This window comes from Muntiacus reevesi, chromosome 1 (genome assembly GCF_963930625.1).
Source record: "Muntiacus reevesi chromosome 1, mMunRee1.1, whole genome shotgun sequence".
Taxonomy (NCBI): Eukaryota; Metazoa; Chordata; class Mammalia; order Artiodactyla; family Cervidae; genus Muntiacus; species Muntiacus reevesi.
In genome coordinates, this window is record NC_089249.1 from 221,712,655 (window position 1) to 221,732,911 (window position 20,257).

The 20,257-nt window shown below is 59.8% G+C and overlaps 1 protein-coding gene across 2 annotated transcripts in view; it reads right to left on the minus strand.

Moving 5' to 3' along the window:
- Positions 1–20,257, minus strand: part of SBNO2 (strawberry notch homolog 2) — a 38,723-nt gene that overhangs the window by 2,408 nt on the left and 16,058 nt on the right. Inside the window, exons 1-23 of one of the 2 annotated variants that reach the window (XM_065918460.1) lie at positions 14,916–15,116; positions 10,998–11,159; positions 9,489–9,572; positions 9,106–9,202; positions 8,542–8,696; positions 8,305–8,438; positions 8,135–8,225; positions 7,893–8,036; positions 6,491–6,608; positions 6,120–6,225; positions 5,572–5,725; positions 4,771–4,947; positions 4,438–4,535; positions 3,650–3,732; positions 2,606–2,797; positions 2,228–2,397; positions 1,631–1,762; positions 1,056–1,191; positions 867–979; positions 694–765; positions 489–597; positions 301–375; positions 44–187 (exon numbers count right to left, since the gene is read on the minus strand). In XM_065918460.1, the coding sequence (XP_065774532.1) occupies positions 44–187; positions 301–375; positions 489–597; positions 694–765; positions 867–979; positions 1,056–1,191; positions 1,631–1,762; positions 2,228–2,397; positions 2,606–2,797; positions 3,650–3,732; positions 4,438–4,535; positions 4,771–4,947; positions 5,572–5,725; positions 6,120–6,225; positions 6,491–6,608; positions 7,893–8,036; positions 8,135–8,225; positions 8,305–8,438; positions 8,542–8,696; positions 9,106–9,202; positions 9,489–9,572; positions 10,998–11,159; positions 14,916–15,005 (2,836 nt within the window). In that variant the 5' untranslated portion in view covers positions 15,006–15,116. Of the gene's footprint in view, positions 1–43; positions 188–300; positions 376–488; positions 598–693; positions 766–866; positions 980–1,055; positions 1,192–1,630; positions 1,763–2,227; positions 2,398–2,605; positions 2,798–3,649; positions 3,733–4,437; positions 4,536–4,770; positions 4,948–5,571; positions 5,726–6,119; positions 6,226–6,490; positions 6,609–7,892; positions 8,037–8,134; positions 8,226–8,304; positions 8,439–8,541; positions 8,697–9,105; positions 9,203–9,488; positions 9,573–10,997; positions 11,160–14,915; positions 15,117–20,257 lie in introns of those variants that run through there. The other variant, XM_065918459.1, reaches the window with a different exon arrangement.

A 20,257-nucleotide genomic window follows, 5' to 3' on the forward strand; every position in this document is an offset into this window, starting at 1 on the left:
GTCTGGGGCCCGGCCCAGGGGAGGGTGTCCCCACAGGGCTCACCCAGGATGCCCATGTCGTATTTGCCCTCCCTCTTGTCGGCAGCGATGAGGTGGTCAAAGGTGTCGGAGAAGTACTGGAAGAGTGCGTTCTGTTTGTGCACCTCCAACCCCAGGATGCGGTTCAGGAACTTGCTGATGGAGCAGTCTGCGGACGGCAGGGTGCCTCAAGCTGTGTCCAGGTTGCCTCCCTGTCTTCCCCCATCCCCTCATATCCGCCCCCCTCCCCATCCTGGAAGTGCCAGCCATCGAGGGACTCACCCTTCTCCACGTCCAGGCAGCCAGACCGGGACTCACGCCCGCCAATGCCCACTGACAGCAGCCCCTGCTTCATGTCTGTGGGGAGGGAGAGCCTCGCACGACTGCTGGCCACAGCCTCCAGGGCTCCCCCTCACCGCCAGCGTCTCCTCTGCCCCTGGTGTGTATGTGTGGGGTGTCTACCAGCTCACCGCGGAAGAAGGTGGCATCCCCTCCGGGGTAGCCCTGGGGCAGTGGCACCTTGCTCTCCGTCTGGCTTAGGATGGTGGTGAGGACGCAGCTGAGTGCCCGGGCGCCGTACTGCGGGGAGGGCCAAGGGCCATGTAAGAGACCAGGGCACCCCAGGTCTCAGCACCCCAGGAACACTCCTCTCCTGGGCCCCACCTCCTCAGGTACCTTGTTCTCAAAGTTGTACTTGCTCAGGTCCCGGGACTCAGTGGCACGGCGGTCCCCGTGGGTCAGAGCCCCCTGCCCAGGGTGGGAGGCCGTCACATGTTATCCATGTGTTGCTCCTCCCTGGCCCGCCCCCCTTGGGGAGCTACCAGCCCGACCCCTGCCTGCAGGCTCACCAGGCTCTCCAGCCGCTTGGCCACGATGGAAGCAAACCTGCGCTCCCCCGCTAGCTCCGAAATTAGGAAGATGTACTCCGGCGCAGAGACCTGGTTGGAGCGGTGGGTCCGGCCTGGAGGCAGAAGAGGTGTTTAGGGACCAGGTGGGCCCCCTAGGGCGAGGTGGCCTGGGGCGGGAGCAGGGCTCACCAAACTGCTGGATGGCTCGGTCAGCGCTCCAGGGCAGCTCCAGCGTCATGTGCACCCGGCGCCGCTGGTTCTGGACGCGGCGGTCAGCTTGGAGGGAGACACCGGAGCTGGAGGCCTCTGAGATGATGGCCACAAGCTGGGATGCGTGGTCGGGGATGGGTGAGAGGGGCGGCAGGGTGGGCAGCCTGCTCCACCTTGCCCCACACCCCATGTGCCCTGGGTTAACTGGAAGCATTCAGGGTGATCCACACAGGAAAGTCAGGTATGTGTGTCCCTGAGGGGCCTCTGTGGGCTTACAGTAGAGTCTGGACCATCCTGAGTCACCCCCAGAGTCTGCTGACCCTGCAGACATCAGCTCCCACGGGGTGGCTCAGCATCAGTGGGCCAGGCGCTGACAGAGAGCCTGGACGACTCACACTGAGAGTGGGACTGGCGAGGGCTAGGGGGCCCTACTCAGGCACACAAGCACAGCACACCCCCCTACACACTGCTGGTGGTCCTCCAGCCAGTCTATCAAGAGCCCTGCGCCTCTCAGCCTACATGCAGCCACACACGGGGTGCCCCAGGGCCCCCACCTTCTCCCCACTCATGAAGCGTTCCTTCTCCCTGAGGTTCACGTGATCAATGGAGAGACCCTGCTCCGCTCGTGACTCGAATGCCACTGTCCCGTCAGGTCTGGACACTACGCGGCCCTTCCTGCCGGTCATCTATGGTCGTGGTGGGGAGAGAGGACAGGTTGTCAGCTGGTATGGCCACCCAGGGGCTGGTCCCCATGGGCCTCAATTTCCCCATCTGTCCCGCCATCTGGCTCCTGGGGCTCCTGGGTGTGGGTGGGTGGTGGGGGCTGCCAGAACTTGGCCTCTCCCTAGGCTCAGGTACCCATGGGGTGGTCAGCAGGCACTGTCACTTCATCTTCCTGAGTCTTTTTTTTTTTCCCTCCTGAGTCTTTTTATTGCAACCCAACCATACGGGGCCAAGACAGATCTGAGGTGGCACCAGGGCCCGTCCCGGGAAAGCGCACAGGCACACAGTGGAAGAGAGGAAGGGGGAGGGGGTCGGGGGTTGGGCCGGGGCAGCACTGCCTGAACGGGAGAGCAGGATACTGGACCCAGCAGCCACCCCCTAACCACCCACCCCCACCAAGCTGGCCACCAGGGGGCACCAGAGCTCACCTCGGCCACGCACTCTGGGCCCCCCAACTGATCGATGAGCTCGTCCAGGGTGTTGACTGGCAGCTCCCGGCCCAGCGCCTGCACCTTGGCCAGCAGGTCCTGTTTCAGCCGCTCAACCCGCTCTAGGACACCAGGGCCATGCAGGTCCCTCTGTGGGGGGCACAAGGGGCCTGTGGGGCCGGAGGGTCAGGGGGAACTGGGCCAGGCCACCTGTCCACAGCCCTGCTCCCAGCCATGGGCCCTCAAGGATGAGGGAGTCCATGGGTAGTGGGGGTCCAGAATCTTTCCCTGAACCCCTGGCTGCCCCTGCTCATGTGCCCCTGACTTCCTGCTCAGAGCCTGAGAAGTGAGGATGGGGAGGGCGGTATTGGGCCTCACCGCGGTCATCGGCCGGGAGCCCAATGGCGTCCACGATGACCACATCATCGTCCAGCAGGGACTCGGGGGAGGAGTGGAAGTCACTGTCCAGGCCGCCGTCCGACTCCGTGCTGCTGTCATCACTGATGCGGATCACACCCGCCGCCTCACACGCCAGCCTGGGCACCTTGGGCCCACGGCCCCGTGGCCGCCCTGCAGAGAAGCAGTCAAGGGTCACTGCAGCCTGGTCCCGGGGAAACTCCCAGTGGTCCAGGGACAGGCTGCATGCCTGGATGGTTAGGGCTTACAGCCCAAGCCCCTTCCCCCTGTGCAGCTGTGGCATGTCTGGGCCCTGATGCTGGTGGGGGTGTGTTACCGACCCTGCCAGACTTCCTGACATAGCAGCGTGTCCTTGGGTGGTGCCTGAGGAGACCACGTGCCCCACCTCACAAGGCGGCGCTGGGTGGGTCGGCCACAGGACATGCCCAAGCCCTGGGGGATGGCGGTCCAGGGGCCCAAGTAACCTGGATACTGTCCCAGACACCCTGCAGGGTGCTCCCAGGAAGCCTGAGGGGCAGGACTGGGCCCCAAGGCTGGCTGTGTGCCCTCAGGTGAGTTGCTTGGTCTCTCTGAGCCTCACTTCCCCCTGATGAGAGGATGCTCAGCCTGTGCCCGCAAGAACAGGGTGCAGTGTGTGCCTGCAGGTAGGTCCTCAGGCCACTCCCCTATCCTGGGGTGCTTTGTAAGAGCTCCATCCTGGTCCCCTGGACCAGTGTGGTTTCAACCTCAGGCTCAATTTCACCTGGGGAATACAAGGTCCTGTCTTCTGGGGATCAGGCTGGAGGCCTTGGGGATGCACTAGCCACACCGCCATCCTGCAGCACTGGGGTTTTTTGCTGACTGAGCAGCTGCGCTGGAAGGCTGGGGTGGGGATGGGCTCAGGCCATGTGGCTGTGTGGCAGCACACCAACCCAGGTCGAGGGTCAGAGAGGAGGGAGGCTGGAGGGCTGGCAGGAGCAGTGAAGGGCTATAGGGGCAAGGTCCAGGCGGGTGGCGGGCACTTACGCTTTCTCTTACTGCCTGCTCCTCTCTCTCGCCTTCTCTTGGTCGAAGGAAAGTGCTTCTGAATTAGTGACAAAAAGACGCCTCTGAAAGTGAGATGCAGAGTTTGTTTTCACTGGGAGACACTGAGGGGTTGGGTCCCATGTGTAAGGGCTGCTCTGCAGGGAGTGGATGCCTAGCACTAAGGGGCCCTAAGGGTGGGTCTGGGCACAGGGGCTCAGAGAAGATGGGTAGAGGGGGAAGGAGCTGCAGGGCCGGGGGCGGGGGACCCACTGGGGTCCTACCCACACTTGGTGGGCAATGGATGGAATGTAGGTGGGGGGCTGGGTGGGGCTCTGCCTGTAAGCTCTGATGGCCCTGAAGAAGGGGGGCATCCCAGGGTGGGGGGCCCAGCGGAAGGGAGGACATGCTGGACCATGTAGGAAAAGACGGGATGAGGCAGAGTGGGCAAGGGGCCTCATGCTGGGATCCTCCCCCAGGGTGAGAAGGGAGGCCAGGGGCTTCAGGGACCACCAGACAGTCCCTAAAATCTGTGTAGTTCTTGAAACAGCCTGGTACCCACGTAGGGGGCAAGCCTGGGGAAGACTCTTTCAAAAGTCTCGGGACCCTGGGCCAGCACCCACTGAGTCCTGGGTCCCCATGGTTACCCTTTCTGGCTTAACAACCTGGGCTGGACCTAAGGTCTCTGAGGGTCGGGGTTGGCTCTTTTGGCTGGGGTCACAAGCAGGGCTAGGCCCCAGGTCGACCCCATGGTTGGTCACACAGGGAAAGGGTCCTACAGTGTCACTCACTCGGCGGCAGATACGAAGCCATCAAGCTGTCCCTCCTTCTCGCCCAGCACCTCCCGGGTCCGCGCCTCACCTGTGGACTGCAGCCCGATGACCACACACTGCGGAGGTGGGTGTGTGTGAGTAGGCTTGGCACCCCTGCAGCTGGAAACCTGGGCCTGGCCTGTTACTCCACCCTCTCTCCCCTGTGCTTCTCAGGCTGCCAGACCCCAACAAGCCCACATTCCCTGGGACGTTAACCTGGCACCAATGGCTGGCCTCAGCTCCCAGACAACCCCGTTCTCCACACAAGTCTGTGCCCGCTTATTTATGGGGACTCAGCCCAGCCCAGCTCACCTTGTCCTGGGCCAGCTCCTCCTGGGCCAGCTCTACCAGCCGGTGCACCTTGGCAGCCACACACAGGTACTTGAAGAAGCGCTGATGGGCTGACCAGAACTGGCCCCACAGGGACTTGCGCGACTCCAGGCCGATCCAGTCGGCTGCCTGCTGGAACACGCCCAGGGCCTCGGCCCACTGCAACGACATGCCCAGCTCAGCTTGCTACTGCCGGCCCCCGCCCCACAGAAATGTAGGGCCAGAGGATAGGGGCTGCAAGTGGGGCTATACAAAGGCCTGGCGATAACTGGATGGTCAAAAATGCTAAAAATTCAAAATGTATAATGTTGGGAAAGCCATGGTGAAAATGGCGCTCATGCAGTCAGAGGGTAAATGAACAACACCTCCAGAGTGGTGGGGATATCTGCCGTGCCTGCCTCCTGCCACTGGCCTCCAGGGGACAGTGGGCCATGTCTGGGGCATCTGTAGTTGTCACCAGGGAGGGGGTTCTTGGTATTGACCTGGTGGGGCCAGAGGCTGTTCCACACCCTGCAACACCCAGAATGGCCCCATGGAGAGAGACTGAAATGGCCACCAACTCTGGATCACACCTTGAGGACAAGGAGGGGGAGTCTGACAGCATCGCCAGCTTGAACGGGATTGAGATGCTGGGCTCCCGCCAAGGACGAGGTGGGCGGGTCAGCCAATTCCTCCTGTCTACAGTCTGACTAATCTGAGTGGCGCCCTCAAGGGCAGATGCTGAAGGTGATGGGGCAGAACTCCAAGGGGACACCAAGGCTGTCCGTTAGGTCAGAGGCTCACCAGCAGGGCTGCCCGGTTATAGATGCGCTCGAAGGCCGGGGTCAGCGGGATCTCCTCGATGCGGAAGGTGACACCAGAGAAGCTGAGTTGGCGAGCGATGTACATGCCACTGACCTTCATGTCCATGGCCACAATCTCCATGGCGCCCACACCCCTGTGGGCAAGCACAGGCTGCCTGGGTGCCAGCTAGGGACCACATGCTGGGTCCCAAGAGATGGAGCCAGCGAGGGAGGGGCTGTCACTGTGAAGAGTGAGGAAGGGCTAGGTGCACGGGGTGCGGTGTGTGGGGCAGAGAGCATTTGCAAAGGCCCTGTGGTCATCAAGGGTCTGGGGCACCTTGGAAAGAGAAAGTGGTCTGCCTTGGCGGGGAGCAGGGGAGGGCCCTTCCCCTGAGATGACTAGAAGTACTAGGCAGAGAAAGCATGCAATTTTCATTCTAAGACCCCCCTAGTTGCCACAGCAAAATGGGTGGGAGGGGTGCACCTCCACATATGACAAGCAGAGCCCTCTGCGGCCCCACCTCCATCACGTGGGCATGAAGAGCGCACCTCTTCTCGATGGCGTGCAGAAATTCCTCGAAGGTCCGGAAGGGCGTGCCCTCACCCCAGATGCCCAGGCGGCTCATGTAGATCATGTTCCGGGGCTCAGAAGCACCTAGGGGAGGGGGGCCGCTGTCAGCTCCTCTGACCTGGCTAGGTTGGCGGCCTTGGATGGGGCCCCGGAAATGGCATGAGGGCCAGCAATAGAGACCTGAGGCTCTTGGAAAAGTGCCCAAGGCCAGTGGGCAGAGGGGAGGCCCTGACAGGGGCTGGTACCTCTGCAGACAGGCTGCAAGGTGGCTGACAGGAGTGGGCTGTAGATCAGATGCCCCTACAGCTGCGCTGGGGCAGGCATCACCCATCGATGAGCAGGCCCTCACCTGTGGCGCTGGCATAGACCACCCTGGCCAGGGGCAGTTTGTTCTGCAGGTCCAGCACGGCCTTGCCCATCTTGGTGGAGCTTGCGTTCTTGGCTTTGTGGCACTCATCAAACACAATCTGGGGTAGGTGTGGGTTAAGGACTGTTCTGGAAGGCAAGCCGCCCCACAGACCCACCACACTGCCTCCCTTCCTGGCTGGGGTAACTCCAGAAGGTGCCTGGGGTCTCTGGCCACAGGGCAGGGTCCTTGGGGTGTGAGGCTACCAGGGCCACTGGAAAATAGCCCTAGACCCCAGTGATGTTCACAGAAGTTGGAAAACATAGAAAGTTCTTCATGTTTTCAGGGGAGCAAGTTACAGACAAGTAAGTCTGTCACAAACCTATCTGAAAGACAAGGTGTGAGTGCCATATGTGTGTGCACGTGTCCACACAAATGTATACAGGGTCGATGGAGAACTTGCGGGAACATGGGTGAGAAGGTTAGCCTGATGCCAACAGCCTGCCCCCAGGTGTGAGGTTAACCTTGGTATTTTTCATGCTGTTACTGAGCTGATGCATCAGTAGACCTGCTGCCGTGTCTTGCTTGAGGGCCTCTGTACAGACTTTGTCCTGTGAGCAGAGGACCTCAGGTCTCCTCTCATCAAGAGGGAGGGGGAGCCCCGGGAGAATGCAGCTGCCCCACTTCTGGGAACAAGGGCGGATCCTGGGAGGATAGAGCTTGAGGGTCCTCTGTGGGCCCCTGTAGAAATCCCCAGGAGTTGTGGCCCTTGAATGCCCAGCTGTGGGGAGGCCAAGGTGGGTCCTCTGGAAGATTGTTACTGGTAAGAGGAGTGTGTGAAACAAGAGGTGGACAGGACACAAACATCAGACTCTAGCTTATACTCTCCTACACTTCATTTTCCGACAGTTTGGTGTGACCAAAAAGGAAGTGATCTCAGGCTTAAGAGCGAAGGAGGGAGAGGCCTGGGACCCACACCAGTTGGCCAAGCTGGGGCGGGGGGGGGCCTCTGGCCTGGCTCCCCTTTGGATCGCCTGGCCTGGCCGGCCCACTCAGCCCCACTACTAGGCGGCTGGATGAGGACGGGGGAGGAACTACTTTCCATCTCCAAACCTTGAGTCTCACCGCCTGGAGTGTCTCAGCCACCACCACCCTGATCCTGTGGGCATGGGTCCGGCCCATTGGAGCCAGGAGGCCTAGGCAGACAGCCAGGGACGGGTAGCAACGGTCGCTGAGGGCGAGCCTGTGACACCAGGCCCTCCCTGCCGGGAATTCCTCCCGCGCTTCCTCCCCTCCAGAGCCTGCCAGGGTGGGACTTGTCAGGGTCTCCCGGCCCCCTGTCCTAGACCCCGCCCCTCTAGCCCCGCCTCTGCGCTCGGCTCCGCCCCCATCCCAGCGAGGATACCACGCCGTCGAAGGCTTCCCCGCACCACTCCAGGATCTGTCGGATGCGCGTGCGGTGCTGCCCACCGGCCTGGCTCTCACCGATCAGGGCGGAATAGGTGGCGAAGAGAACGCCCTCTGAGGTAGTGTTGTCGCCGTACTTGATCTGGGGGAGAGGGCGGACATCTGTGCGTGAGGTGGCTTGGCCAGAGCTGGGCTCCGAGACCCCGACCCGCACCAGGTTTGAGGCTGCGGCCCACGCACCTTGCTCAGTGCGTGCACCGCGATGCCGGGGGCGGCGATGTCCCGGAGATCGCGCTCCGCGTCGTACTTGAGATCATTGGAGACGCTGAACCTGGGGTTGCGGGCCAGTAGGCTTCAGGAGCCCCCTCCCCGGCTGCAGGCCCGCCCCGCACCCAGGGGAGACAGCTCACCACAAGGCCTTCTTCCTGCCCCGCAGATAGTTCTCCAGGATGACGCCCGCCACCGTGCGGCCCTTACCCACACCCGCGCCATCTCCGATGAGGAAGCCTGCGCGCTGCCCGCTGGGAAGCAGGACCTCATGTTGCTGCGGAGGTGGGGGAAGGGGGTTCAGCGTGCGACAGGGTCAGTGTGGGCACTGAGACTATCCCCACGCAGGACGCAGACCCGGTGGGAGACCCTGGGATCACCTGACAGGCGTAGGTGATGGCCTCCAGCTGCAGGGCGGACAGGGCCCCGCTGTCCGAGGAGGGTAGGGCGAGGGTATAGGTGATGTCCGGCGGCGGGACGCTGGACAGCGTGCTGGTCTCCACCACACGATCCGGGTGCTGCCTCCCAATCTTGGCTGTAGGGATGGGCCGAGAGGGCAGGTCAGGGGCGTGGCCCGGGCGTGAGCAGGGCGCTAGGGAGGTCAGCCTGGGGCCAGGATGGGCGGGGCACGCCCCAGGAAGGGGAGGGGAGGGCCCATCAGCGTAGTGCCAGCAGGTGGGAGATTCCTACAAGCCTCCCAGGTGCGGAAGAAGGCGGCCTGCCTCTCCATTGTAACCTCGGCCTGCCGCTGGTTTTGTGCCAGGTGAGGATCACAACCCTGATTACAGAAGAGTCCCTCAGGAGCCCACCCACAGCACACACACCTGCTCTGGCAGTTTAAGGTTCCCAGGTACCTTCAGAGACCCCCAAAATTGGTGCCCCAGGCCAGAGGACCCAGGCCTCGGGTGCTGTGCAGCTGGGGGTCTCCATAGCAGGACACTCACACTTGGATGGCACGTAGTCAGCGTATGTCTCCGCGTGGCCCAGCTCCTCTGCCTCATCCTCCTCGGCCTCGTCGTCCTCCTCAGGCTGACTCTGAGCCTGAGGAGAGGTTGCTGTCACACTGGGGACTGTCCTGTCCCCTGCAACCTGCCAGCCTCCCTGTCAGGGGCAGGAGCCTGGACCACTAGCCAGTGCAGTGACTCAGGTGATGGGAAGGTGTTACCCTCTCCCACTGCCCCCCCGCAGCATGGTGCCTCCCTGGGACCTTAGTTTCCCTGTCTGTAAAATAGACCATGCTCCCAAGCTGGCCCAGACTCTGCACACAGCAAGTGCCTGAGTGGCCCTCCCTAGGGGCGGGCAGGGGTAGGGAAGGTACCTGGCTCACCTGGTAGCTGATGAGAAGTGGGGTGCTGGGGAGGGAGGACACAGGGTCCTCAAGGCCTGTAAATGGCCCACTGGGCGGGAACAGCTGGAGGGGAGAGGCAGGGAAAGGGGGCATGAGCCTGCAGGCCAGAGGTGGGGCTGAAGTGCCTGGATAGGCCCCCAGCCTCCAGGAGGGCTTGCCCGATTGTCCTCAAGCCCCTCAGCTGGCTACAAGCCTCCCTCCTGCTGCCTGCCCACTTAGATCTGCTGCATAAATAAGTACATGGGGCACACAAAGCACTAGATAAGGAAGAACTAGGAACGCAACATGAAGCATGATAAGTAGACAACACTGCTGTACGTTGTATATGAAAGTTAACAGTAAATGCAAGGAGTTCTGGGCACAAGAAAATAAAATGGTTTTCTACTTCTTTTTTTTTCTCCTTTTTTGGCTATGCTGTGTAGCTTGTGGGCTCTTAGTTCCACAACTGGGTATTGAACCCAGGCCCCCAGCAGTGACAATGCCGAGTTCTAACCACTGGACCACCAGGGAAGTCCCTCTATCTCTTTATTATTGTATCGATATGAGACAGTGGATGTTCACTGACTTATGGTGGTCCTTTTTCATGACATATGCAAGTCAATCATTGTGCTGTGTGCATCTTCTTAAACTTAGTGCCATGTGTCAATTACATCTCAATAAAACTGGAAGGAAAGTAAAAACAAAATTTTGTTTTTTTAATCAAAGTGTAGTTTCCTTTTCTTTTTTTTGGTGTGTGGGTGTGTGTGTGTGCATGTGTGTGTGTGTGTGTGTGCGCACGTGTGTGTGTGTCCTGTGTTGTGCCACATGCAGGATCTTAGTTCCCTATCTAGGGATCAAACCTGTGCCTCCCTATGGTAGAAGCACAGTCTTAGCCCCTGGACCACCAGGGAAGTTAAAAGAGAAAACAAAACACAAAGTTTTCTTGAAAATAAAATGGAAATGATGTACAAGGAGATCAGAAACCTACTCTCAATTCCATCTCCCTTTTTTTTTTTTTTTGAATTAACAAAAACAAACAAACAGCCTTGGGCTCAGGTTCCTGGAAGGCTGAGTCAGGTTCCCGCAGCCCTGCTGGCCACAGCAGGAGTACGTGTAGGGTTTCAGCTGCCTGCTTGGGCCTGGCAGAGGCTAGGAGCCGGCGGGAGGGCCCTGGTAAGGGGAGGGCAGGGTTACTGCCCCACTGGGCCCCTGCAGCCAGAGGTAGGGTTGGGCCTGGGTTGCCTACTGCACCTGCTCTGGGCATGTCACATCCCCCTGACCCTTCCTGAGGGTCCAGGAGTTTCACGGGCACTGAACCTGTCAGGGCAGCTGGGCAGATATCCACCAACATCCGCTAGTGTGTACTGTGCTCCCCAGAGTCCCCCTTCACCCTGGGAGCCCCTGTATCTTCAGGCCCACATGGGAGACACGAGCAACCTTGAGTAGCAGCGTTGTCTGAGTCTGAGCAGCCTTGGCATGGCTGCCAGCTTGGAGGCTGGGTATACTGACCTTGTCATGGGCGGAGGGGCCGGTGCTCACGTCCCAGATGGTAGGCACCTGGCTGAGGCTGTCAGCGTGCGGGAAGTCGGGCGTGTCGGCTATGTCTGAGAGGGAGTCCACGGACGAGGAGAAGATGGAAGCGTTGGAGAGGTCATCGAGGTATGAGGAGTCCTGGAAGACAGGCTAGGTATGGGTGGCTGTGAGGTCACACAGGCAGAACCACAGACCCAGCCATGCCGTGGATGATGCTTGGCCACACAAAGGGATAAAGCCCTGACACTCGCTACCACGTGGATGTGCCCTCAGAACATGATGCTCAGTGAGAGAAGCAGACAGAGAAGGACACACAGCATGTGATTCCACTGATGGGAAACGTCCAGAACAGGCTGATCCACAAAGTAAGTGGGTTCCTGGTGGTCAGGGGCTGGGGAGGAGAGGGGAGTGACTGCTCTTGGGGATGGGGTGTCTTGGGGGGTGATGGAATGTTCTGGAACTAAACAGAGATGACACTTGCATGACTATGAATGCACTGGAAACACTGAATTACACATTTCAAACGGGTCAACTGTATGGTACATGAATTATAGCAATAGAGCTGTTTTTTCCGTTTTAAAAAGAAAGGGGAAAAGTAAGGGGAGGTGAAAGAAAGCAGACCCCACAAGTACACACTGGAGTCTACTTAGGGCACACCTATCCTTGTGAAGGGGTGATGCCAAGATGCAGGGGCCCCTCAGTGCCTGGAGCTGGGGAAGGTGAAGGCCCCAACCACCTCCCTTAGCCCTTCTGGCCTGAACGTGGGGCACCCTCAGCTGATCACTCCAGGGAAGGAGCCCTCCAGCCTGCCTGACATGGGGCAGGAGTTATGGACAGCCTGTGGTCCCAGAGGGCATGTCACTGGGAGCATTTCTCGAGCAGGGAGGGGCCGAGGAGGTAGGGCCAAGGTGAAGGAGGAGGGAACAGGCCCTTTGGGAGCACTCAGCCCAGCGCACCTTCCACAGGTCACCGTCCACAAGGGTGGGAGGAGGGCCACAGCCAGGTGGGCTGAGGCAGGCTGCCAAGAAGGCTGCATGTGTCTCATTAACCTATGGTGGGGGGTGGGGGAGGCAAGGAAGGTGGGCGGGACAGACCAGCTGGGTCTCCAGCCTAGGGACTCAAGATCAGTGGACTCTAGGGAGGAAGGGACGCCGGAGAGTGGGGCCCACCCAATGTGCCCGGCTGGAGCCTGGAGGCCACAGTTGAGCTAGCTCCTGGCTAGGTTGGGGGGTAGAGGGGGATGTCCCCTCAGCCCCAGGTCACTAAGACTAGGCACCCTGGCTCAGGCAGTGCCAAGCCCTGCCCCACCCCCCTGGAGAGTGTTTCTGGGGCTCCCCTCCCACTGATCTACATGGGAACCACCTGCCCCTGCCCTGGGGTGAGGGGACCTCCAGGTGACACTGTCCAGCTTCCCCAGACCCCCATGCTCCCATGCTAGCAGGCAGGGGAACCCAAACAGGCAGGTGGGACCCACCGTGCCCAGAGAACAGGGAGAATGGCAGGAAGGGGCATGGCAGGGGCAGGGCCAGGTCGGTCAGTCTGAGGCTGGGGGCCCTGGGAAGATGGCCTCCCACAGCATGTTGCCCTGGCTTGGGGGGTTTGTAAGGAAAATTTTCTGTCCACTAGGCCCCTACTGGCCCCTGCCCACCGCCATGCACATCCCGGTCTCACGGTGTTGGGGGGACAGACTCCAACCTCCCCCACCGCCTGCAGTGGCAGGACCCCATGACCTGGTCAAATCCAGGCGAGGCAGTAAATAAAATCTTCGAGGTTGGGACAGAGCGGGAAGGCAAGCAGGAGGGGAATGCCAACCCCAGGAGTGGGAAGAGGTGCTCCATGATTCACTTTAGGCTCCTGGCACCCTCACACAAGAGCTGGGTGACTCAACAGGCCAGAACACCCATCTCAGGGGACACTGAGGCAGTGAGGGCTGGGGGGTCTGACCTGCCTGCTCCCCAGCCCATCCCTGGTCAGCTGGGGTCAGAGGTGGCCCATCCCGAGCCTGGTGGACAATGAGGAGGTCCCCAGACTCTGCAGCCTGGCTGGGGTGGGGTCTGGGTACAGGCAAGGAAAGCTGTCTTTGCTGAAATCCCCTGGCACCACATCTGCGTGGTCCTCCCAGCAGATAGCACTGAGTTTGGGCACAGTGATGGTGGCCCAGGCCATCAGCCAGCAGACCTGGAGCCTAAGGGGTTGCCCTGCTCCCTGAAGGCAGAACAGTTGCTGAGCAGTGGGCAAGAAGCAGGGCGGGGCTGGGGGCCAGCCCTGACTATGGCAGAGTCCCTGGGCCGAAGGGGACTATACCCTCTGAGAGGGCTGCACGGAGACCCTTCCCAGGACAGTGTGCAGGGGAAGGACACCCCCTCCACCATGGAGGAGCCAGGTCAGGTCAAGGTTGGCAGCAGGGACCCCTGGTGTGACAGGTGAGAAGGGCACGTCCCCTCCTGGGTCCCTCCCCTAGGAATCCATGGTCCCAGGGTGACCACAAGAAAACACCAGACAAGCCCAGGCTGGGGATGTCCTGTACGATGCCCAGCCCCGGCTCTCCACCCACAACTGCCCAGGCCCCCACCCCCAAGGGGAGACAATGGCAAGGCCAAGGGGGCCTGGTGACATGGGGTCCTGGGGCAGAGAGGACAAGGGGACGTGCAGACCCTGGCTGAGGATGACACATCAGCACCAGCCCATCAGCTGGGACGCAGGCGGTGCTGAGCTGAGGTGTGACCCATGGGGACCCTGAACTGATCCACAGCTTCGCTATAAACCTAACCCTGTTCTGAAAAGTACACTTTATTAAGGAAGTGGGTGCCCTCTCCCCAGTCTGTGGACCCTGTCCCTACCAGATGCCCAGAGGGGCAGCCAGCATCGTCTGGGGGCCCCTGGATCCTCAGGGGCAAAGGGAGGTGGGGCCTCACTGGGGTCACCAGGGTTGGGGGTAGGGCTCCCAGGGCCCCTCCTGCCCTGCCCAGGGTGGGTGTTTGGATGCGAGTGAGAGGGCGCCTGCCCATGTCAAGACCTGACCCCCGGCAGCCACAGCAGACCTGCAAGACGACCTGAACCCAGATCTACCCTCTCTGGGTCCCAAGGCACAGTCAGGCCAGGGCAGCAGCTCCCCGGCCCTCACCAAAGCCAACTCAGCAGCCTGTGTCCACCCCACCCCCAGTCACCTTCTGACCTGTGTCCCCACCCTGCTCCTTCCACTGCAGCCCCCGAGTGGGGAGCTGGCTGGTTACCCTGACAGTTCTCTCAGCATCCAGAGACCCCGGACCAGTGAGGAGCTGGAGGGACCTGGAGGAGCTGCCCACACAGCGATGCCCCCATCTCCTGTCCACCACCAGTACCCAGCAGGACAGAACAGGACAGCCCCGAGGCTAGAGGTGACTCTGGGTCTGCTCTGCAACCCTTCCCAGCTGAGGAAGCGACACCAGAAACGCCCTTCAGACAGACACAGATCCAGGGGCCCCAAGGACAAACGAAGGATGGGAGGATGGGGGTCAGGGGGATGGAGGAGAGGGGGATGAAGGGAAAGGGGGATGGAGGGATGGGAGGACAGAAGGACAGGAAAGGACCATTCCTACCTGTCCCATCAGAGCCCGTCTCAAGCCGTGCCCCACCCCGGCCCATGGAGCCAGTGCCCCCGTGCCTGGATTGCCCCCGAGACTCCAGGTGGGGTGGCTCTGGCCCCCTGTTGCCCCCCTGCCTATCTTCCCTGGCTGTCCCCACATCCCACGTGGCTCTGCTCGGAAAACTCCAGCGGAATCACCCTGGCTGCCAAAAAAGCCGGACGGAGCCCGCCTCCCCACCCCCACCCTGGTTGTTCCCACGGGCCGGGCCCGCCCCGCCCCCCCCCACACCACCCCACCGGCCTTGCACGCCTGGCAGGAGCGGGATTACCTTGCCGATAGTGGCAAACTGCAGCCAGAAGCGCAGCTGGGACATGGTGATGGCCAGGTCTCTGGGAGGCAGCGGGAGCAGCTGCCTCATGACCGCGGGGGCTCAGCCCGGCCGGCCCTCAGCCCTCAGCCCGCGCCCGCCCGGCTGCATTTGCATGTTGGTTTAGTCACCGCCGGCGCCTACTTCCCCTAAGGCCGGCTGACTTTCAGGAAATGATGCCTGCCTGGTAAGTCAGGGCGATTACTGGCAGAGTGCAGAGAATTACTGAACGGGGCGGATTCTAGCCACAGACTGCTGTCAACAATGCCGGCCTGCCGCCACCGGCCTGAACCCTGCTGCTGCCGGCCTGTACCCTGCTGTCCTGGCGCCCTCCCCGCCGAGCCTCAGTTTCCCCAAATCGCTGCCCCCCAGAGTCTGGGCCCAACTGTGCCTGGCAGGGACCACGGCTGTCCTGGGGGTGCCCATAGCAGCAACTCAAGGGGCACAGACCCCATGCTGTGGGGAGGAAACCAAGGCTGGCCCCTCCTAGGTCTGCCGTCGGTTCCTCAGCCTGCACCCTGACCTTCACTGCCTGTCCTGGCTGCCCTAGAGCTGACCCTCAGCACATGCCTCCCCAGGCGGCTTGGCCCAGGGCCTTTGCCCATGCTGTAGACTGCCCCCCCACTTGGAGGGCCACCCTGGCAGGGCTCTGAGGTCCCACCTAGCTCCCATTCCTGCCTTGGCGAGGGGTTTCTGTCCTTCCGCTTCTCCATCTCCCCCTGTGACCCAAAACCCAGCACAGAGGGAGAGATACAGACAGGGCCAGCGGCTGGGGGACACAAAGCCGTCAGGCTAGGTGCCCCATCCTGGACTATTTCTTTTGATCACCCCCATCCCAGGACAGTTCGATGCCGGCCCTTAACCAGGAGAAGCAGGTGGGCCTGTAGGCCTCCCTGCGCCTGCCCAGTGCCCCAGGACTCTAGTTGGGAGGGTCCCTGGGGTCAGGGAGACCTTGGCCTGACGCTGCAGCCCCACTCAGTCTGCAGCCCACAGCTGGGGAGGAGGTGGGGGGCACATGGCCTGGAGGCCACTGCTGAAGGCAAAGAACATGTAGAAACGGCAACCAGGAGAGGTAGGACATACACAGTCTGGCAACAGGGAAACGTAAACTGAAACCAGCAGGACACCTTCCATACCTGCCCGAATGGCTGGATCCATGAAGCCGGCAGGGACCAATGTGGGAGGATGAGGAGAAATTGGAACCCCACACGGCAAGTGGGCTGTGAAATGGGGCAGCGTCCTCAGAAAAGTCACTCCATGACCCTGTGATTCCACCACCAGGCACCCATGAGGGGCAGTGGAGACATAGGTCCACATGGAAACCCACATACGCACAGCAGCCAAAGGTGAACACAACCACGTGTCCCTCCGTACCCGGGAGCGTCACTCAGCCAGGAAAAGAGGGAAGCCCTGACACTTGCTGCCATGTGGACACACCCCAGGAACACGACGCTCAGTGAGGGAAGCAGACAAAGGACACACAGCCTGCGGTTCCACTGATGGGAAACGTCCAGAACAGGCCGATCCACAGACACAGAGAGTGGGTTCCTGGTTGACAGAGGCTGGGGAGTCATTGCTAATGAGGATCGGGTTTCTTTTTAGGGTAGTGGAATGTTCTGGAATTACATAAAGGTGGTGGTTGTACAGCTGTGCAAATATACTTTGGAGGAATAAATTTTAAGGTGTGTAAATTCTGTCTCAGTTTTAAAAAGAACTACTAGGAGACTGACATGAAAAGAAGACCCAAAAAGGGCAAGCACAAACTTTTGTTATTAGATTTCAGGGGCAGGAAACTGGTAGGATTGCCAGGAGTGGGCTCAGACTCTGTCCCCTGTATCTTGTCACCAGACGGCTTGTTGTCCCTGTCTGACGTGCAGCTGCCCAGCTGCCGGGAGGCTCTCGGGTCCCCAGGCCACCACTGGGCTGGACACTTAGGGATGGTTGAGGCCCATGATGGGACCCTCTTTGGGGAGGGGTCACTGCAGAAGTAGTCAACTAAAATGTGGTCATGCTGGAGTAACGGCTGGTGCCCTTACAAAAGGGAGGCCTGGATGTGTACAAAGAGAAGACCGGGTGAAGACAAAGGTGAGAGGGGCATGATGGGACCACAATCCTGGGACACCTGGGGCCCAGGTGCTAAGAGAGGCAGAACAGGCCCTCCTCCCAGAGGACCCTGGAGCAGGGGCCTTGGCCATGGAAGTGAACCAGGGGCTTCCCATGGGAAGCAACTCTGTGCTGGCAGCCAGTACCAGGAGCTCTGGGAACTGCTGGCTGGGTAGGCGGGGCCTCCAACTGTGGGAGATACACCCGCAACGCAGATGCCGCTGCTCCTCCCCACAACCCGCGTAGGATGCTGCCGAGAGTCTGCGAAGCACTTTCCCGAGCTGTGACCTCATCCTGTTTCCCAGAAGCCCAGCTGGCAAACGGACAGCGCCCTCATGCAGGCCCACCTGGGATGGCTGGAGGGACCCTCAGGACACATGCTCACCTTCATGACAGAGAGAGAAGGGCTCAGTGCACTGCAGAGTCCCCCTCCCCAGGGCCTGGCAGAGATGCAAGGATCCAGGGAAGCTTGTGAGGAAGGGACAGGGTAGCACCTGCTCCCGGGGGGGCTGCAGGGGGCTGTGCACTGGGGGCAGCAGAGGAGGGCGGGGTGGTTACCCCTGCAGCCAGGACTCCAAAAAAAACAGAGTGGGGAGGATCAGAGGAGGGCCTGGACGGGTAGAGGCAGGGACAGCTGGAGGCACAAAGCCTGAAGAGGTGTGTCTGGAAGGCTGAGCACTCCCCCCCAGCCCTGACCCTAACAAGGCCCCAAACATCCCCCTGAAGAGATTCAGTCACATCTGGAACACATGTTTACAGCAGTCTGTACATGCATGTTCTCACCAGCACGATTCACAGTAGCCGAAAAGCAGAAATGACCCACATGTTCATCCACAGGATGGGTAAACACAATGTGGTCCCTCTACACAGTGGAATATGACTCAGCTAGGAAAAAGGCTAAAGCCCTGACCCTAGCTGCCACATGGAGGGAACCTGAGAACACAATGCTCAGTGATAGAAGCAGACACAGGAGGACACACAGGTTGTGATTCCAATGATGGGAAATGTCCAAAACAGGCCAATCTACAGACAGAGAATGGGTTTCTGGTTGTCAGCGGCTGGAAAGGGGTTGGGGTTTCTTTTGGGGGATGGAATGTTCTGGATCTAGAGGTGATGGTTGCACAGCTGTGAATGTACTAAAACTGAATTATAAGAAATGCAAATAATATTTCAATTTAAAAAATGAAGAATAAAGAAAAGCCATCTCCCCCAAATACATAGTACACCCCAGGCCTGGAGACCCCACATGGTGCCCCTTGAGCTGTCAGGGGTGTTGGGGTCTGAGCAGCTTAGTGCCAACTGCAGTGCACAGCGGAGGGACTCAGTGGACGCTGCCCCAGCAGGGGTCTACGTCAACCCATCAGCAAGGAGACACACTGATACAGGGCCTTGGAGTTGATGTGTTATGTTTGTGGGCCTCCCGCCAGGGACTCCGACCCCTCCCAGCGTGGGGCACCCTATAGACACCTGGTTGGTTCTCCTCGAAGCCTCAGCACACATATGGGGGCACACAAGTGTAGTCATGTGGAATGCACCTGTGATGTCGGCCTTGGCCGTGTAAGCTGGTACACGTAACATGCAGGGAAACTGGGTGAGGTAGTGAGAAAAGTGAAAGTGTTAGTCACTCAGTCCTGTCCAATTCTTCGCGACCCCAAGGACTATAGGCCGTCAAACTCCTCTGTCCATGGGCTATTCCAGGTAAGAATACTGGAGTGGGTTGTCATTTCCTCCTCCAGGTAATCTTCCCGACCCAGGGATTGAACCTGGGTCTCTTGCACTGCTGGCACATTCTTTACCATCTGAGCCACAAGGTGAGGCAGGGTGCTCAGGGATTTTCTGTATCATTTTGGCTACTTTGCTGTGAATCTAAGATTTTTTTTTTTTTTTCTATTTTTTGGCCACACCATATGGCATAAAGGACCTTATCTCCTTGACCAAAGATGGAACCCACATCCCCCTGCATTGGAAGCAAGGAGTTCCAATCTGGTGGACTGCCAGGAAAGTCCCTGTAAGGCTAAGACATTTTATTTTATTTTTTTAAGGCTAAGACATTTTAAAGCTCATTGTGTTTCACGAAAACCTTCAAACAAACAGAAAAGAGCGTCAGGGATGAAATTTTCAGTGGACCCCTCCCTGGCTGGAACTAGGGCTGTGGCAGTTCAGTGGGCGCCTGGTCTGACGGCCAGGACTGTCCAGACAAGCAGAGCTACCTCCAAGTGGGAGCCAGACTGACCTCTTGCCCTAGACCCCCAGAGCAAATTCCATCAGCTGTAGATCCCTCCCAGATAACTGGTGGATGGGGACCGACCCCACACAGAGGCAGGCTTGACCCCACCAGGTTCTGGGCTCAAGCTGGCTGTGTGGAGCCTCCAGGGAACTGCTCCAGGCCCTGAGGGAAGGCAGGGGGAAGCTTTCTGCTTGTGGGCTATGAGGGTCACACATCCCCCCAATAATCTTTCCCTTTTCACTTTGGCCAGCAACTCAGGGCTCAGGTTTAGTTACCAGGGGGATGTGTTAAGGCCTGCAGGTGTACACCCACTGCCTGCCCCCAGCCCAGGTCTGCACTCCCCATTCCAAAACTCCTTCTGATGTACTAACAGGAGCAACCACTTCTGGTATGTGTCATGGGCCTTGTGAGGGCTTCACGTGTTGAAGCGGCTGTAATAAGACTACCCTGAACTCCACAGCTTACAACAGCACATTTATTACTTTATGGTTCTAGAGGTTGGAAGTACGAGATGGGTTCATGGGACTGGTAACCTCTGGAGGCTCCAGTGGAGCACTGGTTCCCCGCTCTTCCAGCATCTAGAAGTACCGCATCCCTTGCTCACAGCCCCTCCCTCCATCCTCACAGCCAGCAGGGCAGCATCTCCAGTCTCTATGCCTCTGACCCTCTACGTCCCTCTTATAAGGACCTTGTGATGACACTGGGACCCCAGGGATCAATCCCATTTCAGGGGCCTTGGCTTAATCCCACCTGCAAAGTCCCCTCTGCCCCATGAGGTGACACATCCACAGGTCCCAAGATGAGGATGTCTTTGGAGCTGTCCCTGTGCCAGCCACCATGCGATGTCACGCAGTCTGAACCAAGAGCAGAGTGGACCCACCAGGCGGAAGCTGGGCTGGGAAGAACCCTGAATGCCAGGCCCACTCTGGACTCCGTTCTGCTTTTGGCTACAGGCACAGGGGTCCCAGGGGAG